At 45.4% G+C, this 18056-nt stretch overlaps 1 protein-coding gene across 3 annotated transcripts in view; it reads left to right on the top strand.

Moving 5' to 3' along the window:
• The window catches only part of GLI3 (GLI family zinc finger 3), a 215697-nt gene extending 200195 nt beyond the window's left edge, over window positions 1–15502 (top strand). For all 3 annotated transcript variants that reach the window (XM_065628044.1, XM_065628043.1, XM_065628042.1), the window contains 5 exons: window positions 1095–1244; window positions 1845–2009; window positions 4207–4497; window positions 7524–7851; window positions 9036–15502. In XM_065628044.1, the coding sequence (XP_065484116.1) occupies window positions 1095–1244; window positions 1845–2009; window positions 4207–4497; window positions 7524–7851; window positions 9036–11326 (3225 nt within the window). In that variant the 3' untranslated portion in view covers window positions 11327–15502. The remainder of the gene's footprint in view (window positions 1–1094; window positions 1245–1844; window positions 2010–4206; window positions 4498–7523; window positions 7852–9035) is intronic.
• Window positions 15503–18056: the final 2554 nt, after the last annotated feature.

Here is an 18056-nt window from a genome sequence, read left to right as displayed (position 1 = left end):
AAATTGCTGCATTCGCTGAGAAATGTGGCCATCTAGTGGCACAGCTGGCAAGCTGTGGTGGGAAGCACAGCGGTGGGGAAGTCTCTGAGGCAGGGCTTCTCCAAGAGTGCAGGAGGATGAGTCAGGTGCTCCTGCTGAAATTCCAGCCTTCATAAACCTTTGAAAGTCCAGGTGTAGGGTGCTTTTGTTGTTTTCTGAAGCCGTGCAAAAAATGCAAACGGCTAAACGTTGAAAAAACAAGCCAGTCTTGAGGCTGGCCCTGACTGGTCTGCCCGTTTCTGCTTAGGAACGCAATCATCGAGAATTAAATCCATATTTAAATGCTCTGCTGAACTGGATCTTGGTGAAAGGAACAGAGCAAGCTACTTTCCTGGAAGAGTAAAAGGTTCACAGACCTGACCTGTGTCTGGATACACTCATGCAATTGACACTGACCACAGCAAGACACATGCCTGAGTGTCAACATGCCAGGGGCAGGTGTTGCTCCCAGAGACTTTCAGGCAGGGCCGTACTTGGCAATGGCAAAAGCTGGCTTGATGGATGCTTCTGTGCTCAGAGTTTTTGGTTACTGCAGTGTGTAGCGTTTTGTTTCTGCTGCCACAACATGTACGCCAACCCATTACCTTTACTGAAAAAAAATACAGTGAGTTAAAAGTTTTGGTGGAAACATGGTTTAGCAGTTCTGTTGGTTTTTCGGTTTGGAGGACATGTTTTTAGATTTTGTAAACCTTGTTTGAGTGGCACTTAAGTAAGACTTCCCTGATCCGCGTGAGCGTTACTCAGTGTGAATCATGCAAGTGGTGCTGTGCACGAGATTATCCAGGATCCATTTAGCAGCCTGTATCCCTGAGGGCTGATCCAATGCCTGTTGACATCAGTAAAACCAAATTCACGGGTGCCAGTGGACTTCCAGTGAGATCTGTCATTTGAGCCCTGTGATCACTTCGGGGCGCAGACAATCTTCTTACTCTTTTTGTACCGTGGGATGCTGGTTCACACCTGAGCCACTGGTGCCATTCCAGTGCGAAGTTACAGCAAGGCTGCTGCTGATGTTACATCGCTGTTAAGCTGTAATCGCTCTTCTACCCAAACAGCATATAAACAACGACCACATACATGGCGAGAAGAAAGAGTTTGTGTGCCGATGGCTGGACTGTTCCCGGGAGCAGAAACCGTTCAAAGCCCAGTATATGCTGGTGGTCCACATGAGGAGACATACAGGGGAAAAGCCACACAAATGCACTGTGAGTAAAGGAGACTGAGCTCCAGGCTCAGATGGGGGAACTGGGGCTGTGAAGGGAGCAGAGTGGCACAGATGCTGCATTCCCTGATCTCTTGTCTGTCGGACATTTGTTGGAGAAGACACTGCCACGTTGGCTTCGTTATCCAGCTCGTCCTGATGACAAGAGCTTTAGCAGAGGGGATTCACTGGATAATTTGGCCCGATTCCTCAAGTTTAAAGTGCAAAGAAGCCCCAAAAGGCATTATTAAACAGGGCTCAGTTTGCTTAATTATTTAAAAGCACTTTCTCTTACAGAGCTCCATCTGGGTATTATTGCTGGCCACCAGCCTCCTAATGACTTTGCAATGGATTTCTGTCTCAAACGATGTACACAAATACTGTGCTCTCCTGTAAGAGAAGATTTACATAATGCTGGAAGCGTTTTAACTTGAGCTGTGGTGGGGTTTGCCTGGGTAAAATTAAAATCCAGCAAATCAAAACAAAATTACATTGGGCAAGGTTATGAAGGCTTGGAAATTTTCTCAACTTTTATAGGTCAGCTTTTACTGTTCCCTGGAAGTCCAAATATTAAAATTAATCCAGATTTGCTTCTTGCCTGCAGTTTGAAGGTTGTACAAAGGCCTACTCCAGACTGGAGAACTTGAAAACGCACTTGAGATCTCACACCGGAGAAAAACCATATGTGTGTGAGCACGAAGGCTGCAACAAAGCGTTCTCCAACGCGTCGGACAGGGCCAAGCACCAAAACAGGACTCATTCCAATGAGGTAAGTAAGCATAGCTTCAAAAAAATAATAAAATCCACAGTGGGACGGGCTTACACTGTGGTCATAGCAATTTATTACAGAGGACAGGCACAGAAACCCTCGGCAGCCTGCAAGGGATCAGCTCTAGATGGGTCTTACGGGCACAGTCATTGCAGCGTCAGACGGACCTCGGGAGGCCGCGGGTCGTTTTATTAAGTGCAGGAGAGGTTTGGAAGGGGGTGCAATGGGAACCCGCGCCTGCAGCGGGGCCAGACCCCGCTCCCCCCGCGGCGCCGGGACCGAGCGCGCTTCCCCGTGCCCGGGCCGGGGGCGACCCCTGGCGGCGGCCGAGCGCCGCTCCCGCCGCCTCCTGCTACGTCCGCGAGTTCCGCATGTTCTAAGTGATGGCTTTTCCCCTTCTCTGGGCTATTTCACTCTTTCTTTCCGTCCATAGCAGACCTCACAGAGTAGGGATGCAGCAGAGGGAATTTGATCTTTCTTGAGCAAACCAGCTGTGGCTGTCACAGCTGCCTCCCAAGCGCTCGGTGACGCTCCTCTTCATTACTGTATGTTTCGTGTTACTGCTGCCCTCTCTTTCAGGAATCACACCATCTTCATGCCTTGTCGCGGTTTTATTGCCCCGTTTCAGGTGACACAGGCAGTCACATCATCTCAGTCTCACATTGTGGAGCCCAGTCTCTCCTCCCTGACCTGTCCCTGTACTCCTTCACTTCTAGCCTAAACCTGAAAGTCCTGGAAGGGCAGGACATAGCAGCATGGTGGCTGTGTGGTGTGGAAACCATAGCAGCTATATCTGTTTCCACAAGGCCTGCGTCCTTCCCTAAGTGTCTGTCAGGTCTGTCTCAGGCGTTCACTAGGACTGGCATAATCTCTTGGGAGCGTTCACCTTCTTCCAGTCCGCTGGTCCCTGCAGCATCTCTTGAGTCACAAGGGAAGCAGAGAGTGTTGCACATCTCTGAGCTTGCCCAGTCCCTGCAGTGTGTGCTCTCAGCAGTCCAACTAACAACTGCACTGAAGCCCAGCAGCAATTTTGTGAATTGTCACCAAGGCAGAAGGAAGTTCGCCAAGTGTCACTGATAGCTGACTGAGCTTTTTTTTTTCATTCATTGTCTGAACCAATCTGTTTGTTGCCTAATTGATGAGTAAAACACTCTCATCTTGAGAAAACCCGCCTCAGTGGCTCAGCATCAACTTTAAATCGCTAATGGTTGACATTTTTGCTCCTATTCAAGTCAATAGGAGGTTTTTTTCCACTGACGTCAGTGGAAGCAGGCTCAGGCCTTAGACAACCATGAAGAAACTACATTTGTCAAAGACTCCACAGTGCCATGTGTGAGCAGACAGAGAACCTCTTTGAGGAATTCTGCATGAGGGTCTCTTTTTTTCTCTTGAGGATTAATATAGATAAGACTTTAAAATATTCTTGGAAACAATTCAGTAATAAAAGTGAGTGAATGATACTTTGTTTCCTGAGGCAATTAATGTGTTTGGGAAGGGCCAAACTCTTCTTTCTAATCCTCTCATAACACAAGTGCAAAATCTTGGTTAAATTTTAAGGCAGTAAATTTACTTTACATCTCTTAGTGAACTAGAGAAATTAGCAGACAAAGGAAGTGAGTTTTTTTAAAAGTGATTAGTTATTCTAGTAATACTAATAGCATTAGTGCATCTACCGCTGCAACATGAAGATGCTTATGGTACTTTATCCTGTGCTTTGACATTATACTGGTGATCTGAAGAATCCAGGAAAAAATGCTTCCTCAGACAATCCTGCCCAAACAAATGTCCCAACATGTTTTGAAGGAGATTGTTGGCTTCTGAATGTCGAGGGGTACGTACTGGTCAAACTGGAAACAGGGTATCAAACTGCTGAGGGCAATCGACAGGACAGAAAATTAGGCTAGTTTTCATAAATTGCCACAGCTCTGTTGACTCTTCTGCTATGATAAGTCAAATCTGTGCCAGTTCGTGTCATGAGAGGCTCTGCCCTCTGTAAACTGTGCAGCATTACTGGGTACCTTCAAAACCAAGGGGAATTAATAGGTTTGACTAGATCCCAGTCACTGTGGAGACCATAAATTAGATAACAAATTCACTGTGAAAGTGTATAACTGTAACACCAGCTGTGCTCCAAGGAGCTCATCAGGAATCCCCCATGGAATTAAATCTAATTTAAGTGTTTTTCCTGTCTTGGCAGAAACCGTATGTTTGCAAGATACCGGGCTGCACGAAGCGCTACACAGACCCCAGTTCTCTCCGGAAACACGTGAAGACCGTGCATGGCCCGGAGGCACATGTCACCAAGAAGCAACGGGGAGATATCCACCCGAGGCCTCCGCCACCGAGAGACCCAGGCAGCCACTCTCAGACCCGGTCACCAGGCCATCAGACTCAGGGTGCAATTGGTGAGCAGAAGGACCTCAGCAACACTACCTCAAAGCGTGAAGAATGCCTCCAAGTGAAAGCGGTCAAATCGGAAAAACCAATGGTATGCAATACACCGTGCCGTTCCCTTTGTCCTTTTTCTTCTTGCAACCAGTTAATAGTCCCTTTATGAAATGCTCAAGGCCGTAAACTGTAGCTCACAAGGTCGGGTTTTGTGAGGTTTTCTTTTTTGTTTACATTGTAAAATGTTTTTAAAGCCTAAGAAATAGCAAATGCAAAGATTACATCTAGTCTGTGCAATATGCAGTAAGTGCAGTGTTGGCAACTCTCACAATAATTGTTTCTCTTAAAGCTCTTTCTTTTGGAATCAGCATATGAGAAAATCACAGTTTTCATTGTTAAAAAGGCTTTTTTTTCCACTCTTCTGTTTACAGAAGAAAGTTAGAGAATGTGAATCCTGCAGGCTCAAATCCAGAATGCAAAAAACCACCAAGTCTAAAAGACTAAAATGATGATAGTTTTTGGAGAACCTGGGGAAACAATCAGATTTTAGGGGCTTGAGGTTGTTGGGTCATGCGTCAAGCCGAAGCAGGATAAATTGACTTTCTTGAACAGCAGGAGGAGATCTTTGGATAACATTTGATCTCTATTGTCATGTGAGCTCTTATGTTAATCTGATACTTAATTTAACTTGACCGAGTTAGCCTAGTTCCAATTTAACTAAAGTGAGCTGAATAGTCTCTGCAGGTCTTTTCACAGATTTACCTTAATGTATTGCATTAAACCAGTGTAGCCTTGAACGATGAAAGGACCCTATTCCATTTCTTGATGCGCTATCTTACATAAAGAAGTTCTTCTTTCATTTGCTGCATTTCATGTGCCATCCATCCTCTCCAGAAGGGTTCAAACTAGCAAAGGCAGTCACTCCATCCTCTTCCACATCTGGGTCTACAATTTATCTGGACCCAGCTCTGGGGGACTACAAATATGAGCCCTCCAAATTCTGTTCATATTGTTAACCATGCTGTAATTTGAAGCAATTACTCATTGAAATATGAGTTACTGCTATGTTGTGCCTAAGGCTTATGCCTAAACTGTGCAATATTAATCCTGAATTCAGAAACTTCCAAGGGCCCAGAGTTAATTCCTGCTGAAATCTAAAGGAGATCCTCTGCTGTCTTTGGTGATAACTACCTTAGATTAGAAAGGAACAAACCCCATTCCCCTCTTGCTTAGTTACGCAAATCTGTAGCATTATTGAGGCATGTTGAGTGTAGGCACTTTTAACATGGATAAAATTTGCAGGAGAGGGGTGCTAATGTTGATTGTTTACAAAGTATTAAATATTTCTCGCTGAAAACTATCCTCTAAAAATGATTATATTTCCTGCTTTTCATTGCTTGTATGAATTAAGTTACATTTTCTGTTTTTCAACTAATCCAATGTCTTTTCTGTCTAATGCTCTTAAATGTCTTGTTCTAACTTCCTAAGGACAGTGGGTAATAAGGTGAGGGCATTTTAACTTTTCCACTGTTTTTCTTATTGCAATATTACTTGTATCTTTATTTTAAACTTCTGTTTGTTGTCCAGCCATTCATTTATTTAGTAATGTGAGGTCCATCAAACTCATTCCCAAATGTAATGTGCTGTGAGCATTTTGCAACACTTGACATGTGAAAAATCTGGCTTATATTGGTGAAATGTCTTCAGAAATGTCTTTGTACCTTCCCCTCTAGATGATATACCCATTTTTTTCTATAATGCACATCTAAAAACGTATGTTTCTCATAATACAGTTCTTACTTCTGTAACCTATCTCACTGTGATCTTGAGACATGGCTACAAGAACAGGCTTCTCACTATTATTACTCTTTTTCCATATGGCATGGAGCTATTGTCCAGAAGCACAAACTCTCCTCTGTATAATAACTGTTGTTTCTATGCCTGTCACCAAATCTGCCATGGCCAGGATTTGGAAATGAACTTGCCCAGTGTGGTCTCACAAATTCTAAGTATCGTCATTCAAGTTAGAAATAATAAAATAGTTATTGCATGTTAATCGATTACTCAAGGGGCATATGAAGCTACAGTAGTGCCATGAGTCTGTGTCTTCATTCACTGAGGTTAAAAGTGAGAACCATCACTGCTAGCTCAGAAATTCTAGCTACCATTTGTCAGTACAACGTGCATAAAAATCACAGGCTGGCAGGAAAAAAAAAAGTAAATAAAATTTAAAAAAAACACAGCAGAAACCCCAAAAGTGAACTATTTCTATGAAACTGTTCTTGGGAGCAAAACAATACTGCATGCCTCACTGATCTGTGATCCCACTGGTACAACCTAGAGTGAGATATTACATCTTGAGGCTTCTGTCTGTTTTGTCTGTCAGTCTGTCTGTCTGTTCCAGTTTGTCAGAGAAATGTTCCCATTCTTTTATGAGAACTTTTATGAGTATAAAAAATAAATCAAGCCCGTGTTTCCCCACAGGAAGAATTCTGCTAGAGCAGCAGGGAACACTGTCTGTTAAGAAAGAAGAAGCTATTGTGGCGGCTTTAGATCTCCATGGATTAGCAGCCTGTACTGTGTATTAAATGCTTAAATTTAAAATATTTAATTCTAACAAAATGAAGGATTTGATTCACTAGGTCATTGCCTTCTTGATTTAGGGCAGAGGTGATATAAGTTAGGTATAAGAGGAGGACCCTAGTTTTGCTAGGGTCACAGGACACTGATAATATGATAGAGTATTTTTTTGCATTAATGCTTTGTCCCTGTTTTATTACATGCCAACATTTCAGGCCAACCGCTGCTCGTAACAATGAGCCTTAAGCTTGGAAAATACTTACATTCTTTAGCCACAAGTCTAATTTCAAAAAACCCAAATTCCAGTGTTGTTGTCATCTTGTTTGTTTGTTTGCTTGCTTGCTGCAAGCCTAGCGGTGTAAATGAGACCTCGTAACATGGCTGAATTCTGATTTGGTTTACTGAGTTGCAGGTTCAGTTGAGAACAGCGCAGACCCAAAGCAGAGTATCCATACATACACGCTCACTTGCTTTTGCTGCAAGTGCTCCTGTTAACGCTATTTGCTTAAGCCTCACATTCTTTTGTTTCTTACTTCACCCCAACAGACATCTCAGCCAAGCCCTGGTGGTCAGTCTACATGCAGCAGCGAACAGTCCCCCATCAGCAACTATTCCAACAATGGGATCGAGCTTACTCTGACCGGTGGTGGTAGTGTAGGAGACCTCAGTGTCATCGATGAAACCCCCATCATGGACTCTACCATTTCCACAGCCACCACAGCCCTTGGCTTACAGGCCAGGAGGAATATGACAGGGACCAAATGGATGGAGCAAGTGAAATTAGAAAGGTTGAAACAAGTTAATGGAATGCTTCCAAGACTGAACCCCGTTCCACCTTCCAAAGCCCCGACCTTGCCGCCTCTCATAGGAAATGGTGAGATACACATAACAGGAGTGGTAACATTTTTGTCCTTAAATTTATTGCTTGCTAGCTCAATCTTGCAACCTTTGCAAAAGCGTAGTGCAGCTTATGGAAATCAGCAGCTGTGACAATGGTTTGTAAATTGAACCCTTTCTGTTTATCCCCCTATTATAAGCCCTACTACCCACCCCGAGAGAAGTCTGATAGTCCCATGTTTTATGGAACAGGGACCAGCAAGGAAGCCATGCATCACGTTTTAAATTTTCCCTACAGTTAAAAGTTGGACCCACGATCATTATAATCCTGGCTTGTTTCGAGACAAGGCAGATGAAATAAATACCTGCCAATTTCTTATATGGAAGTCTTTCAGATGAGGCCTTAAGAGGCACCCTTTGTATTGATGTGTTGGGCTGCCCTTTACATAAACTGTTTTCACACATATAAGTAACCATATGTACAGATTCTACTGCTACAAAGGCCAGAGACCCATGAATGGGAGCAAGGCAAGACTGAACTCTGAAGATCCATAGTTGTTTCTGTACGAGGAGCTGCTCACTGCCAAAATGTACATCCCTGCTGCTTCTATATTGCCTACAACATGCCTGTAGGTTTCTGCACTCCACCCAGCAGTGACAGCCCAGGTTTTCTGAAACCCATTCAATAGAAAGAAACTATGTACAATTAAGTAATGCATTCTGTTTACTTAAAACCAAAACAAAACAAGGAAACCAGCAAAGGTGTTTTGCAGTTGTTAGGAGTTATTGCAAGAATATTTCAAGAAGTCTTAGAAATCACCTTGAATAGCCTCCAATTTGTATATTTTGCCATTCCATGCAAATGCCTGTTCAATTATATTTTGCCTATAAAAAGCTCCCTTACGAATATGTCCTTCTGGCACATCAGTCAGCATAGCTGCACTGCAGGCTGGAGCACTACACCAGCTGATGACAGTTTGTGGCTATGGCCTATAAATTTTGTGGTGGGATTCACACTGAAATGTTACCCTTGAGTCTGTGAATTAGCTTTTAACCTAAGGACACAGTTTTTATCTCTACTTCTTTCAAGAAAGAGCACTGCTATGATTTGCTGTGATGATGCAGGCTCTTCCTCTATACTCCTCTCAGCTCTTCACTGGCTGTTTTCTGTACCAGTTTCTGGGTCATGTTGATTTCTTTAACTGTGAATTTTACCTCCAGGTACCCAGTCGAACAGCAGCTGCAGTGTAGGAGGATCCATGACTATTCTGCCAAACAGGAATGAACTTTCAAGTACGGACATCACTGTGTTGAACATGCTGAACAGGAGGGACAGCAATACTAGCACAATCAGTTCAGCCTACTTGAGCAGCCGCAGGTCCTCTGGAATCTCACCTTGCTTCTCCAGCCGGAGGTCCAGCGACGCCTCCCAGGCGGAGGGAAGACCACAGAACGTGAGCGTTGCAGACTCCTATGACCCCATCTCGACGGATGCCTCCCGGCGCTCCAGTGAAGCGAGCCAGTGTGATGACCTGCCAAGCCTTCTCAGCCTCACCCCAGCCCAGCAATACAGGCTGAAAGCTAAATATGCAGCAGCTACTGGTGGACCCCCACCAACTCCACTGCCTAACATGGAGAGGATGAGCCTCAAAACAAGGATGGCACTCTTGGGTGACTGCAGGGAGTCCGGAGTATCTCCACTGCCTCCAGTGAATGCCCCTCGAAGATGTAGTGACGGTGGGGCAAATGGTTACAGCAGGAGGCATTTTCTGTCTCATGATGCTCTAGGAAATGGGATGAGGAGAGCCAGTGATCCAGTAAGAATGGCCTCCGACAACCTCTCTGTCCCTAGAGTCCAGCGTTTCAACAGTCTTAATAGCTTTAACCCTCCTGCTTTGCCTCCATCCACGGAAAAGCGCAACCTCGTTCTTCAGAACTATACCCGTTCTGAGGGCGGCGTCTTCTGCGGCTTCAGCTCCCCCTGTCCTCCCAGTATCAGCGAGAACGTCGCCCTGGAGGCTGCTACGATGGAAGCGGGTGGCAGTCTGAACGATGAGGATCTCCTGCCAGATGACGTGGTTCAGTATCTGAATTCCCAGAACCAGGGCATGTACGACCACTTGTTGAACAATGTCCTAGACAGCAACAAAATGCATCACAGCTCAGTGTTAGGAAACAACAACCCCAGCAATTTTGACCAAGCCCCTCCACCGAGCAGTCAGCAGGCAGGTTCTGAGGCAAACAAGAGCGACTTGCCCATTCAGTGGAATGAAGTAAGCTCAGGAAGTTCTGACTTATCTCCTTTGAAACTGAAATGCGGTCAGCGCTCAGCGGTGCAGCAGGCTCGGGCCTTCGGACTGTATAACAACATGATGGTTCAGCAGCAGAACCTGGAGAGAAGCACCGTGGCCCAACAGAACGGCTATCAGAACCTGGTGGAAAACAACGGTTCCTACGGTTTACAGCAAAACATGGTTCTGGGCAACGGAGCCGGTAATTCTTTCAGCATGCAGCCCAATAAGCCTTACAGTGAAAGCATCGGCAGGCAAGCGATGATGTCTGGGGCAATGGACAGTTCCTGTAGTGTGGCGGTTCAAGGGCAGAAGCTGAGAAACAGCAACATGCCAGTGAGTGGGAACCAGCAAAATTTCGGCCATCCCATGGCCTCCAGTGATCAAGCCACTAGTATGACAAATGGGATGCAGAACAGGAATATGATGGAACAGGACTATTTGCAAAACCAGCCAGTCGGAGACGGCGTTCATTACCAGGGAGTCAATCAATCTGGTCAAATGATGCTAGGGCAGGTTAGTCCTACCTCACAAAGCAGCCTGTATCAAGGGCCGCAGAGCTGTCCACCGGTGTCTCACACCATTGGTAGCCAGCCTTCAGGTTCGTTGGTGGCCAAAAGCTACCAGCCGTGCTCTAATTACAGTGGCAACAGATGGCAAAACATCTTGAGAAACAACGTGGCACAACAGCAAGGACACGTAAGTGATGGCAACCAGATGTACAGGGTAAACACCATTAAGGTGGAGATGCAAGGTCAATCACAGCAGTTCTGCTCTAACGTGCAGAATTACTCTGGTCAGTTATATGACCAAACCACGGGCTTTAGCCACCAAGCTATGAAAACAGGTTCTTTCTTTGGTTCGGAAGCCAACTGCCTGCTGCAGGGGACTGCGACTGCAAATTCATCCGAGCTTCTTTCCCCAGGGGCTAACCAAGTGTCGAGCACAGTTGACAGCATTGACAGCAACAGCCTAGAGGGTGTGCAGATTGATTTCGATGCTATCATAGATGATGGGGACCACGTCAGCTTGATTTCAGGAGCCCTGAGCCCAAGTATCATTCAGAATCTCTCCCGCAATTCCTCACGCCTCACCACTCCCCGAGCGTCTCTTACATTCCCAGCGATGCCCGTAAGCACAACCAACATGGCTATTGGGGACATGAGCTCTTTGTTGACCTCGCTTGCAGAAGAAAGCAAGTTTCTTGCTGTTATGCAATAGACATCAAACAAACAAACAAACCCTTAGGAGATAACAGATGAAAAAAAAAAAGACTCATATTTTTTAGTTGTGTATGTATTTTAGCAATCTCATCTCACCTAAATGGGATGTGTTTCAAGTATATTCCTTTTATGGAATAAGGACTCTGAAAACCCTAAAGTGTTCTAGGGAGAAACTGTCTTCCATTTCAGTTTTGAATCAGTATTGCTACATCCATTTCCTCCCCCCTCTCTTTTCTCCCTCCCTTTTTGAATGTCTGTATGCTTCCATTTTCCTTTTCCTTTTTTTTTTTTTTTTTTAATCTAAACCAATGTAAATGTGTGAAGTGCATGTTTTTGTTCTGTTTTGGGGTTTTTTTAAAAAAAGAAAGGTCTGATGAAATGACTTTGCAATTATCTGTTACTCAAAAGAAACTAGACCTTGTAAAATTGTTGCGACTTTCCCCCCTAAACATATAGGCACAAAATAACCAGGCACAATGTGAAATGAGCATACAGTGGTGAAATCCTCTCTGGATGCATTGGATGCATTGCAATGAGGTGGACAGCCAGTTTAGAAAGGCACTGCCATGGTACCCCCTTGTTTGTCATGAAGCACAAGAAATTATGAGGTTCAAGCAAATAAGAAATGTAAAACCACCAGCCCTTTGATCCCTAGCAAATGTTTAAGGTTTTTGTAAACACACACAGATAGCTGTCACTGCCTTGCATAATGGTACTGACATTGTGCCATGTTTAATCCAGTTCAGAGGAAGGAGAGGACTGGAAAGCCATTCTTAGTCCAACTCTCATCTTGTGTAGTATTTGGTATTCTGCTTTTCAGCCTTCTTTTTTAAATGACAGGATAGTAAAACTATGGGCATGTTTGGTGATTTGGGTAGTGTATAATCCCTTCGTTGCCTCCCACATTTGTGGAGAGACGATCAGGGTCTTATGGAGTATTTCATACAATGAAATAACAAAATTGCTATATTCCATACTGGGGATTTTTTTTTCTGTAATGTGCTGAGCCGCTGTTTTTTATTCGCAGTAGCAATTTCATTGCTGGGAGAACTGTCTTGTACATCCCTTTTAGCACATAAAGCTTTCTGGATAGATTGTATGTTTTAAAATAAGTAAATGCCCATTGACATCATACACAGTTATGGCTTTAAAAGCATCATGGTCATGGCATGTAAAACAAGTAGAAAAGAAAAGGCCCAGTTCTCAGACTAGACAAATAAATCAAAATGACTGCAAGCAGTCTGGTAATCTTAAATGTTTTTCCTTTGTATCCAGGCTCTACAAAATTAAGAGATTTAAACTGCCATTAAAAATAGCAAAATAACACGTGGAACAGCAAAGATGTCTGATAACTGATCAAAACTCAAAAAGACCAACCCAGCCTCTCTTGGTGACACCCATGTGCATGTCATTTCACAGCAAACCAGTGGGTCAACACCCAGGCTCAGTTACACCAGCAAAAGTTGGAACTGACATACTGTGGTCATAAAGCCACTCACTGGTAGAGGTGAATGGCATTTGCTCCATAAGCACTGGCTCTTCTGGCATGTTTTTTGCTGTTCTGGGCTCCACGTCTGCACTCCTGAGCACACAGAGCTCCTGGGTAAAGGGGCTGGGATGGAGAACAGTTACAAGACCAAGGTTTAAATTCACCCACTCCCAGAAACTGCATGCAAGTCCAGCCCTTGATGGCTTCTCAGTTAAATCCTGATAGTAAAATGCTGCCACAGGATGTAAATGGGGCAAACACTTACAGTCACGGATTTGATGTCTGTAAGGAGCTGGTGTTGGGTGGACATAAAATGAGAAGGGGGTGTGTGGTCAGTTTTGAAATATAGGTAAAGCTTAGTCCGGTCAAAATTAGGAGTAACACGAAAAGGTGATTGCTATAGGTTAGAAGGCCATAGTGCTCAATATTTTGAGTGAAATACCAGCTGATTCAGGGCATGACATTTGAGGAATGTGTAGGAATACAATCTCAGTGAAGCTGTTGGATAACATTGATCTATTAACAGCTGTCAGAATCAGAGGACGAAACTGTAAATCAGTAGGAAAACATCCTAGGAATTTGGTGCTGGGGCTGTATTTGGGCTTATCACAGCACATACTGAGTGATTTGCACTGTGAGCTGGAATGTCAGAAGTCAAGAAAAATGTAAATATCCTAGAGCTTTTATCATCATCCAGCTCCATATCTTTAGCAAGCATTTCTTCCTTCCTCTGTCTCATGCACGCATGTTCCCCTCTCCTGCTCTTTGCCCTTTGCTGGTTCCCTTCCCGACCTCCCTGCCCATGACCAGTTATTGCAGTCCCTGGGCTGCACGGGGAACCGGGCACAGCTCACCACGCCAAGTGCTCGGTTCGCTGTTGCAGCGTGGTGAAGCTGCTCCCTGTTGCGCTCCCATCGCGCGGCCCTTGCCCCTGCCCTGCTGCCGGGGCGCGGGGGGACGCCTCCGGCCGGGCAGCTCCCCGTGCGAGGAGGGATGCTTCTGTACATTGCAGCGCTCTGATGCAGCGCAAACCCCTGTGGAGAAACAGCAGCGTATGCAGGAGGAAAGGCCGTGCTGGACGTGTTTCAGATGGGGCTCGGTAACCAATCACTGGCAGTTTATTAAGCCATAAATTACATGTTTATAAACAATTTCAACAGAGAGGCTTATGACCAGCTTGGGAGTAGGTGGCTTGGGAGAGAAGCCTTTTATTGTTATAGAGCCAATACATTAAAAAAAAAATAAAACCACCACCGAACTATTTTTTTAAACTCAATTTTCCAGTTCATAATTGTATTTGCTGGTCCAACTGAAGCTAGGAAGCTATTAACAGATGCGATCCATCAGCACTTGGAAAAAGCCATTCATATTGCTCAAGGCTAAAAGGGACTGTTTGAGTAGCTAATTTGCCTTCCTGGATTTGACAAACCTTTGTCACTCATTTACCCCTGTTTTAGGCCAACAAAGTGTCTTGGCCCAAACCACATGCTCCAGAAAGGCGTCCCATTTTGATTTGGCAACGCTGAAGAACAAGAGACTCCACCATGTTGCTGGGAAGTATGCGTAAATAGTTTTATCATTTTCACCATTAAATGTATGGGCCATTTATGTTCATGTGTCACTTTTCAGCTTTCAGTATACTCTCATGCTTTTCTGGTTTATGCTAAAGAGCCCGTTTTGGTACCTGGGAGGGTAGCAATACATCGTAGCCTAGCTATCCTGCGGTCTTGTGTTGTTAAGGTAGACTGGGCTCTCTGAGCGTGGCACTGTTAGGCTGGACACCAGCCTTCACTTGTCAATCTCCTTCTCAATGTGTGGCAGTCTGGGCGAAGTCCCACCAACATTGTCCACGTGTTTACGAGGGACCTCTCTACTCCTGCTCTTCCAGTTACAGAGCCCAAGCTTGCTGTTGTATATCTGGTGCATCAGTTGGCATTGCCATAGCAGTTGGAAACCCACCACTCACCCTAGAGTATTAAAAAATGCAGAAAATATAGTGAATTCTCTATTTTTAAAGAATTGCAGCCTGAGTCTAAATCACCTTTTCTTCTAATGACGCGGGGGGGTGCATCTTCCAGCTTCGTCACTGTTGGCCTTGGGCGCATCTGCCTCGCTCAGCCTACGTGAAGGACGCATATTTCTCCAGGCAGTTTTACTTTCCACAAGGTGGAAGCCGCCAGTGAGAGTCCATCCATGGCCGAGGAAAGGTGTATTTGCAGAGAAGTCGGTGGGTTTCCAAAGGAGCTCCGCTGGTCAGTACGATGGCCCCCTGCCTTCATGGGGCAGAGGCTGTTATTCTCTCCTTGGAGAATGGCCCCAAATGCCACATGCATTAAGATGCTGGCTGGCTCGCTGGCTCCCGGTCATTGCTTCCCCCCCAAAGCCCTTGATGAAACGGCCCACGTCTGTTGCACAACGGCTTATCCTTCTGAACAGCAGTGTTTATATTCTCACGATGTATGTGCCTTATTTTCTGTTGATCCTGTAAAAGAGAGGGACCAAGATGTGTTGCCAAATTTTCCCGATGAGGCTGTACTCGCCATTCAGCTAATAGCACATATCACTGTTAATAGTGTCCAAAATGTCTTGTAAACCTCTGATATTCACGTGTTATTGTCCTTGGATAGGTGGAATGTCTCCTATGGAACAGTTACTGTTGTCAGTCCTGCAGATGTGTAAGATAAATATGTGTTCTTTTTTTTTTTTTTTTTAGTTTTTTTAAATAAAGCTTGTAATCCTTTTTTTTTTTAAAAAAAAAGAAAATGTGTAAATACATTTACGTACAGTAGGAATAGTGTTTGGCTATAATGGGCCTTAGTGGTCTTCATTTGATAAACCTGCAGTTATGATCTGATGTTTCTCGAGCCTTAGGTTGATCTGAAGGGTCTGTAGCATTGTGTACATATAAACTGTACTTCTGCTTACAGGACCACTTAGCTCTTTTGTAACAAAGAAAAAAAATGTTTCTTACAATGTCAATAAAAACACAAAAGCCTTTGTACTTAAGTTCTTAGTTTCCAGCTTTTGAAACATCTCCATGGGGGAGAGGGCTATTTTCTCATTCGGCTGGAGAGCCTGGTTGCAATCAACGCCTGTATCGCTTCCACTCATGGTCACTCGCCTTTCTCTTTCTGCCTGTTCCTTCACTTCATTCACCTTTTGAAAACCAATGGGGAAGCATTTACCTTCTCTCTAAAGAAAAATGGCTGAGGGGTGCCGGGTGGAGAAATACATGAAACTGCAGTGTCACACAGATAGAAATGACGGAAAGGAGGCGAGAATGACCTGGTCACCTCTGCTGCAAGTGCAGTGGTTTCAGAGGTCAAGCTGCCCAAAACTCCGGGCTGGTAGGTGGGGGCTGTGTTTTCATACCTGCCTGAGCGAGGGGCTCTTGCAAAGGCTCAGCCAGCCATGAACAAGCTCGGGAAAGGGAGAGAGAAGCTCCTCTGGCTGCGTTAGTCTGCAGGTGTCCACTAGACGTTATTGCATGGTCTGCAGAAGAACTAGATGCAGTCTTCTTCAAAGCTGGGAGTTTGGACATAGTGAGTGTTGCTGTTGAGTGTAACGGTCATGTGGATGACAGCAAGTTAGTTGGGGCAAACAGTGTAGAAGAAGTTGTAGTGCCACTTACTTTTAATGTGACTGAGCTGTTCTCACTTCAAGAGCTTTTGTTTTAATTGCTTGTACCTCGGCAGCACCCAGACCGCCTGTTGGAGCTGTCAGTGCTCAGCATCTGTCTTAGTCCCTCCTCAATCAAAATTGTTGAGCCAGTTCTGAGGCCAAGGCAAGTAAATTCACATTGGTTTTTGCATATGTTAATTTACCTTTTTTTGGGGGTGGGAGAAAGGAGAGGAGCTCACCCTTCAGCCCTTATTAAACTTTTGTCATTAAGCACAGAGCTTAAGATTTGTGAGGGACAAAGGGTGGAAGGGAGAGGTGTAGCTTGCCCAGCTGAGAAGCCTATGAGGCAGGACGAGAGGCCTGAGAGTGGTCTGGTAGGGGTGAAGGAGACCCGGCAGCAGGATAGGGTGCTTCACGGTGTCCATGATGCCTTATCTTGTGCTGCAATCCCAAAATCTTCCCAGAGCCTGGTAGTGCTCCAGCAGCAGCTCACTGCGGCGGGGCGACAGTGGCTTCTGCCTGGCTTCCTCCACCAACAGGAGGTCAGAGGCAGCGATGAGACAAACCTCAGACAAGGACACAGCAGAGCAATGGGGAAATGAGCAGACCTATGGGATTGGGGGGGATGTCAGCAGCAGGATCCGTGCCGATGTATGTGCTTAGAGGTTAACATAGCATTTCCAAGCCCCACCAGCAGCCCCTTGCTGCTAGTGGCTGATGCGGGACTTCCACTTCTTAAACACGAACACAGTACAGACTTACCCAAGTGCATGCATGGGTGCAGAGCATCATGCTAAACAAGCATCAGTAGTGTCGCACACCCGGTCCAAAAAGACAGCCCGCGCACCTGGAGTGCCAGCCCCTCTCCGTGCTCCTTGCAGCACGGTGGCATCACACCACTGCCTCGAACCATCCTCATGCATGCTCGTTATTTTGTTGTGTCCACTCCACCAGCTGGTTCTACACCTGGATGATTGTCAAGAGGGCAGGAGACACCACGGGGACCCTGGCCCATTTGTCACCGCAGTTGTTTGCTGTGTTGAGGGCACAGATGAAGCTGCTGCCGGGCAGTGCGAGGCCAGGCAGTGCTTTTGCACAGGTGAGCACTGCTGGGAGAAGGGCTAGGGCTGCAGGGCATTTTTTCTGGCCTCCAGCCTGACTTGGGGGGGGGCCAACCAAGTGCTGCGGGTGCAAAGCTGCAGCCGGGGGCAAGAGGACCCGTGTTTCCATGCGATAAAATAATGCCAAGTCCTCGGGAAAACAAGAAATAGCAGGGCAGTCATGGTTTGTATCATCCAAAATTAGCGGATGCTGTTGACCTTTAGTCTATGCTTTGGTGCCAAGGCTGTAAATTAATTAATTGAATTCATTAAATTGGTTTCTTACTTCAGAGGGGCACGTACTCAAGAGGACTGCAGTTTACAGCCTGAAAAATACAACGGAAATACACGGCACCAGTCAGTGAGGCAGGAAAAAACCCAGCCCACAGTCCCCCCCATCCTAAATAGGTGATGAGACGCTAATACACCCAAACAACAAATACAAGGGCAACACAAAAATCGCCGATAACGCTGAGGCCAGGCCTGCTGGGCAGAAGAGCAGGCAGTGTGGGCCCAAG

The sequence above is a fragment of the Caloenas nicobarica genome, chromosome 2, assembly GCF_036013445.1.
Source record: "Caloenas nicobarica isolate bCalNic1 chromosome 2, bCalNic1.hap1, whole genome shotgun sequence".
Taxonomy (NCBI): domain Eukaryota; kingdom Metazoa; phylum Chordata; class Aves; order Columbiformes; family Columbidae; genus Caloenas; species Caloenas nicobarica.
Note: the sequence above shows the minus strand (reverse complement) of the source record. Positions and strands in the feature narration are given on the sequence as shown.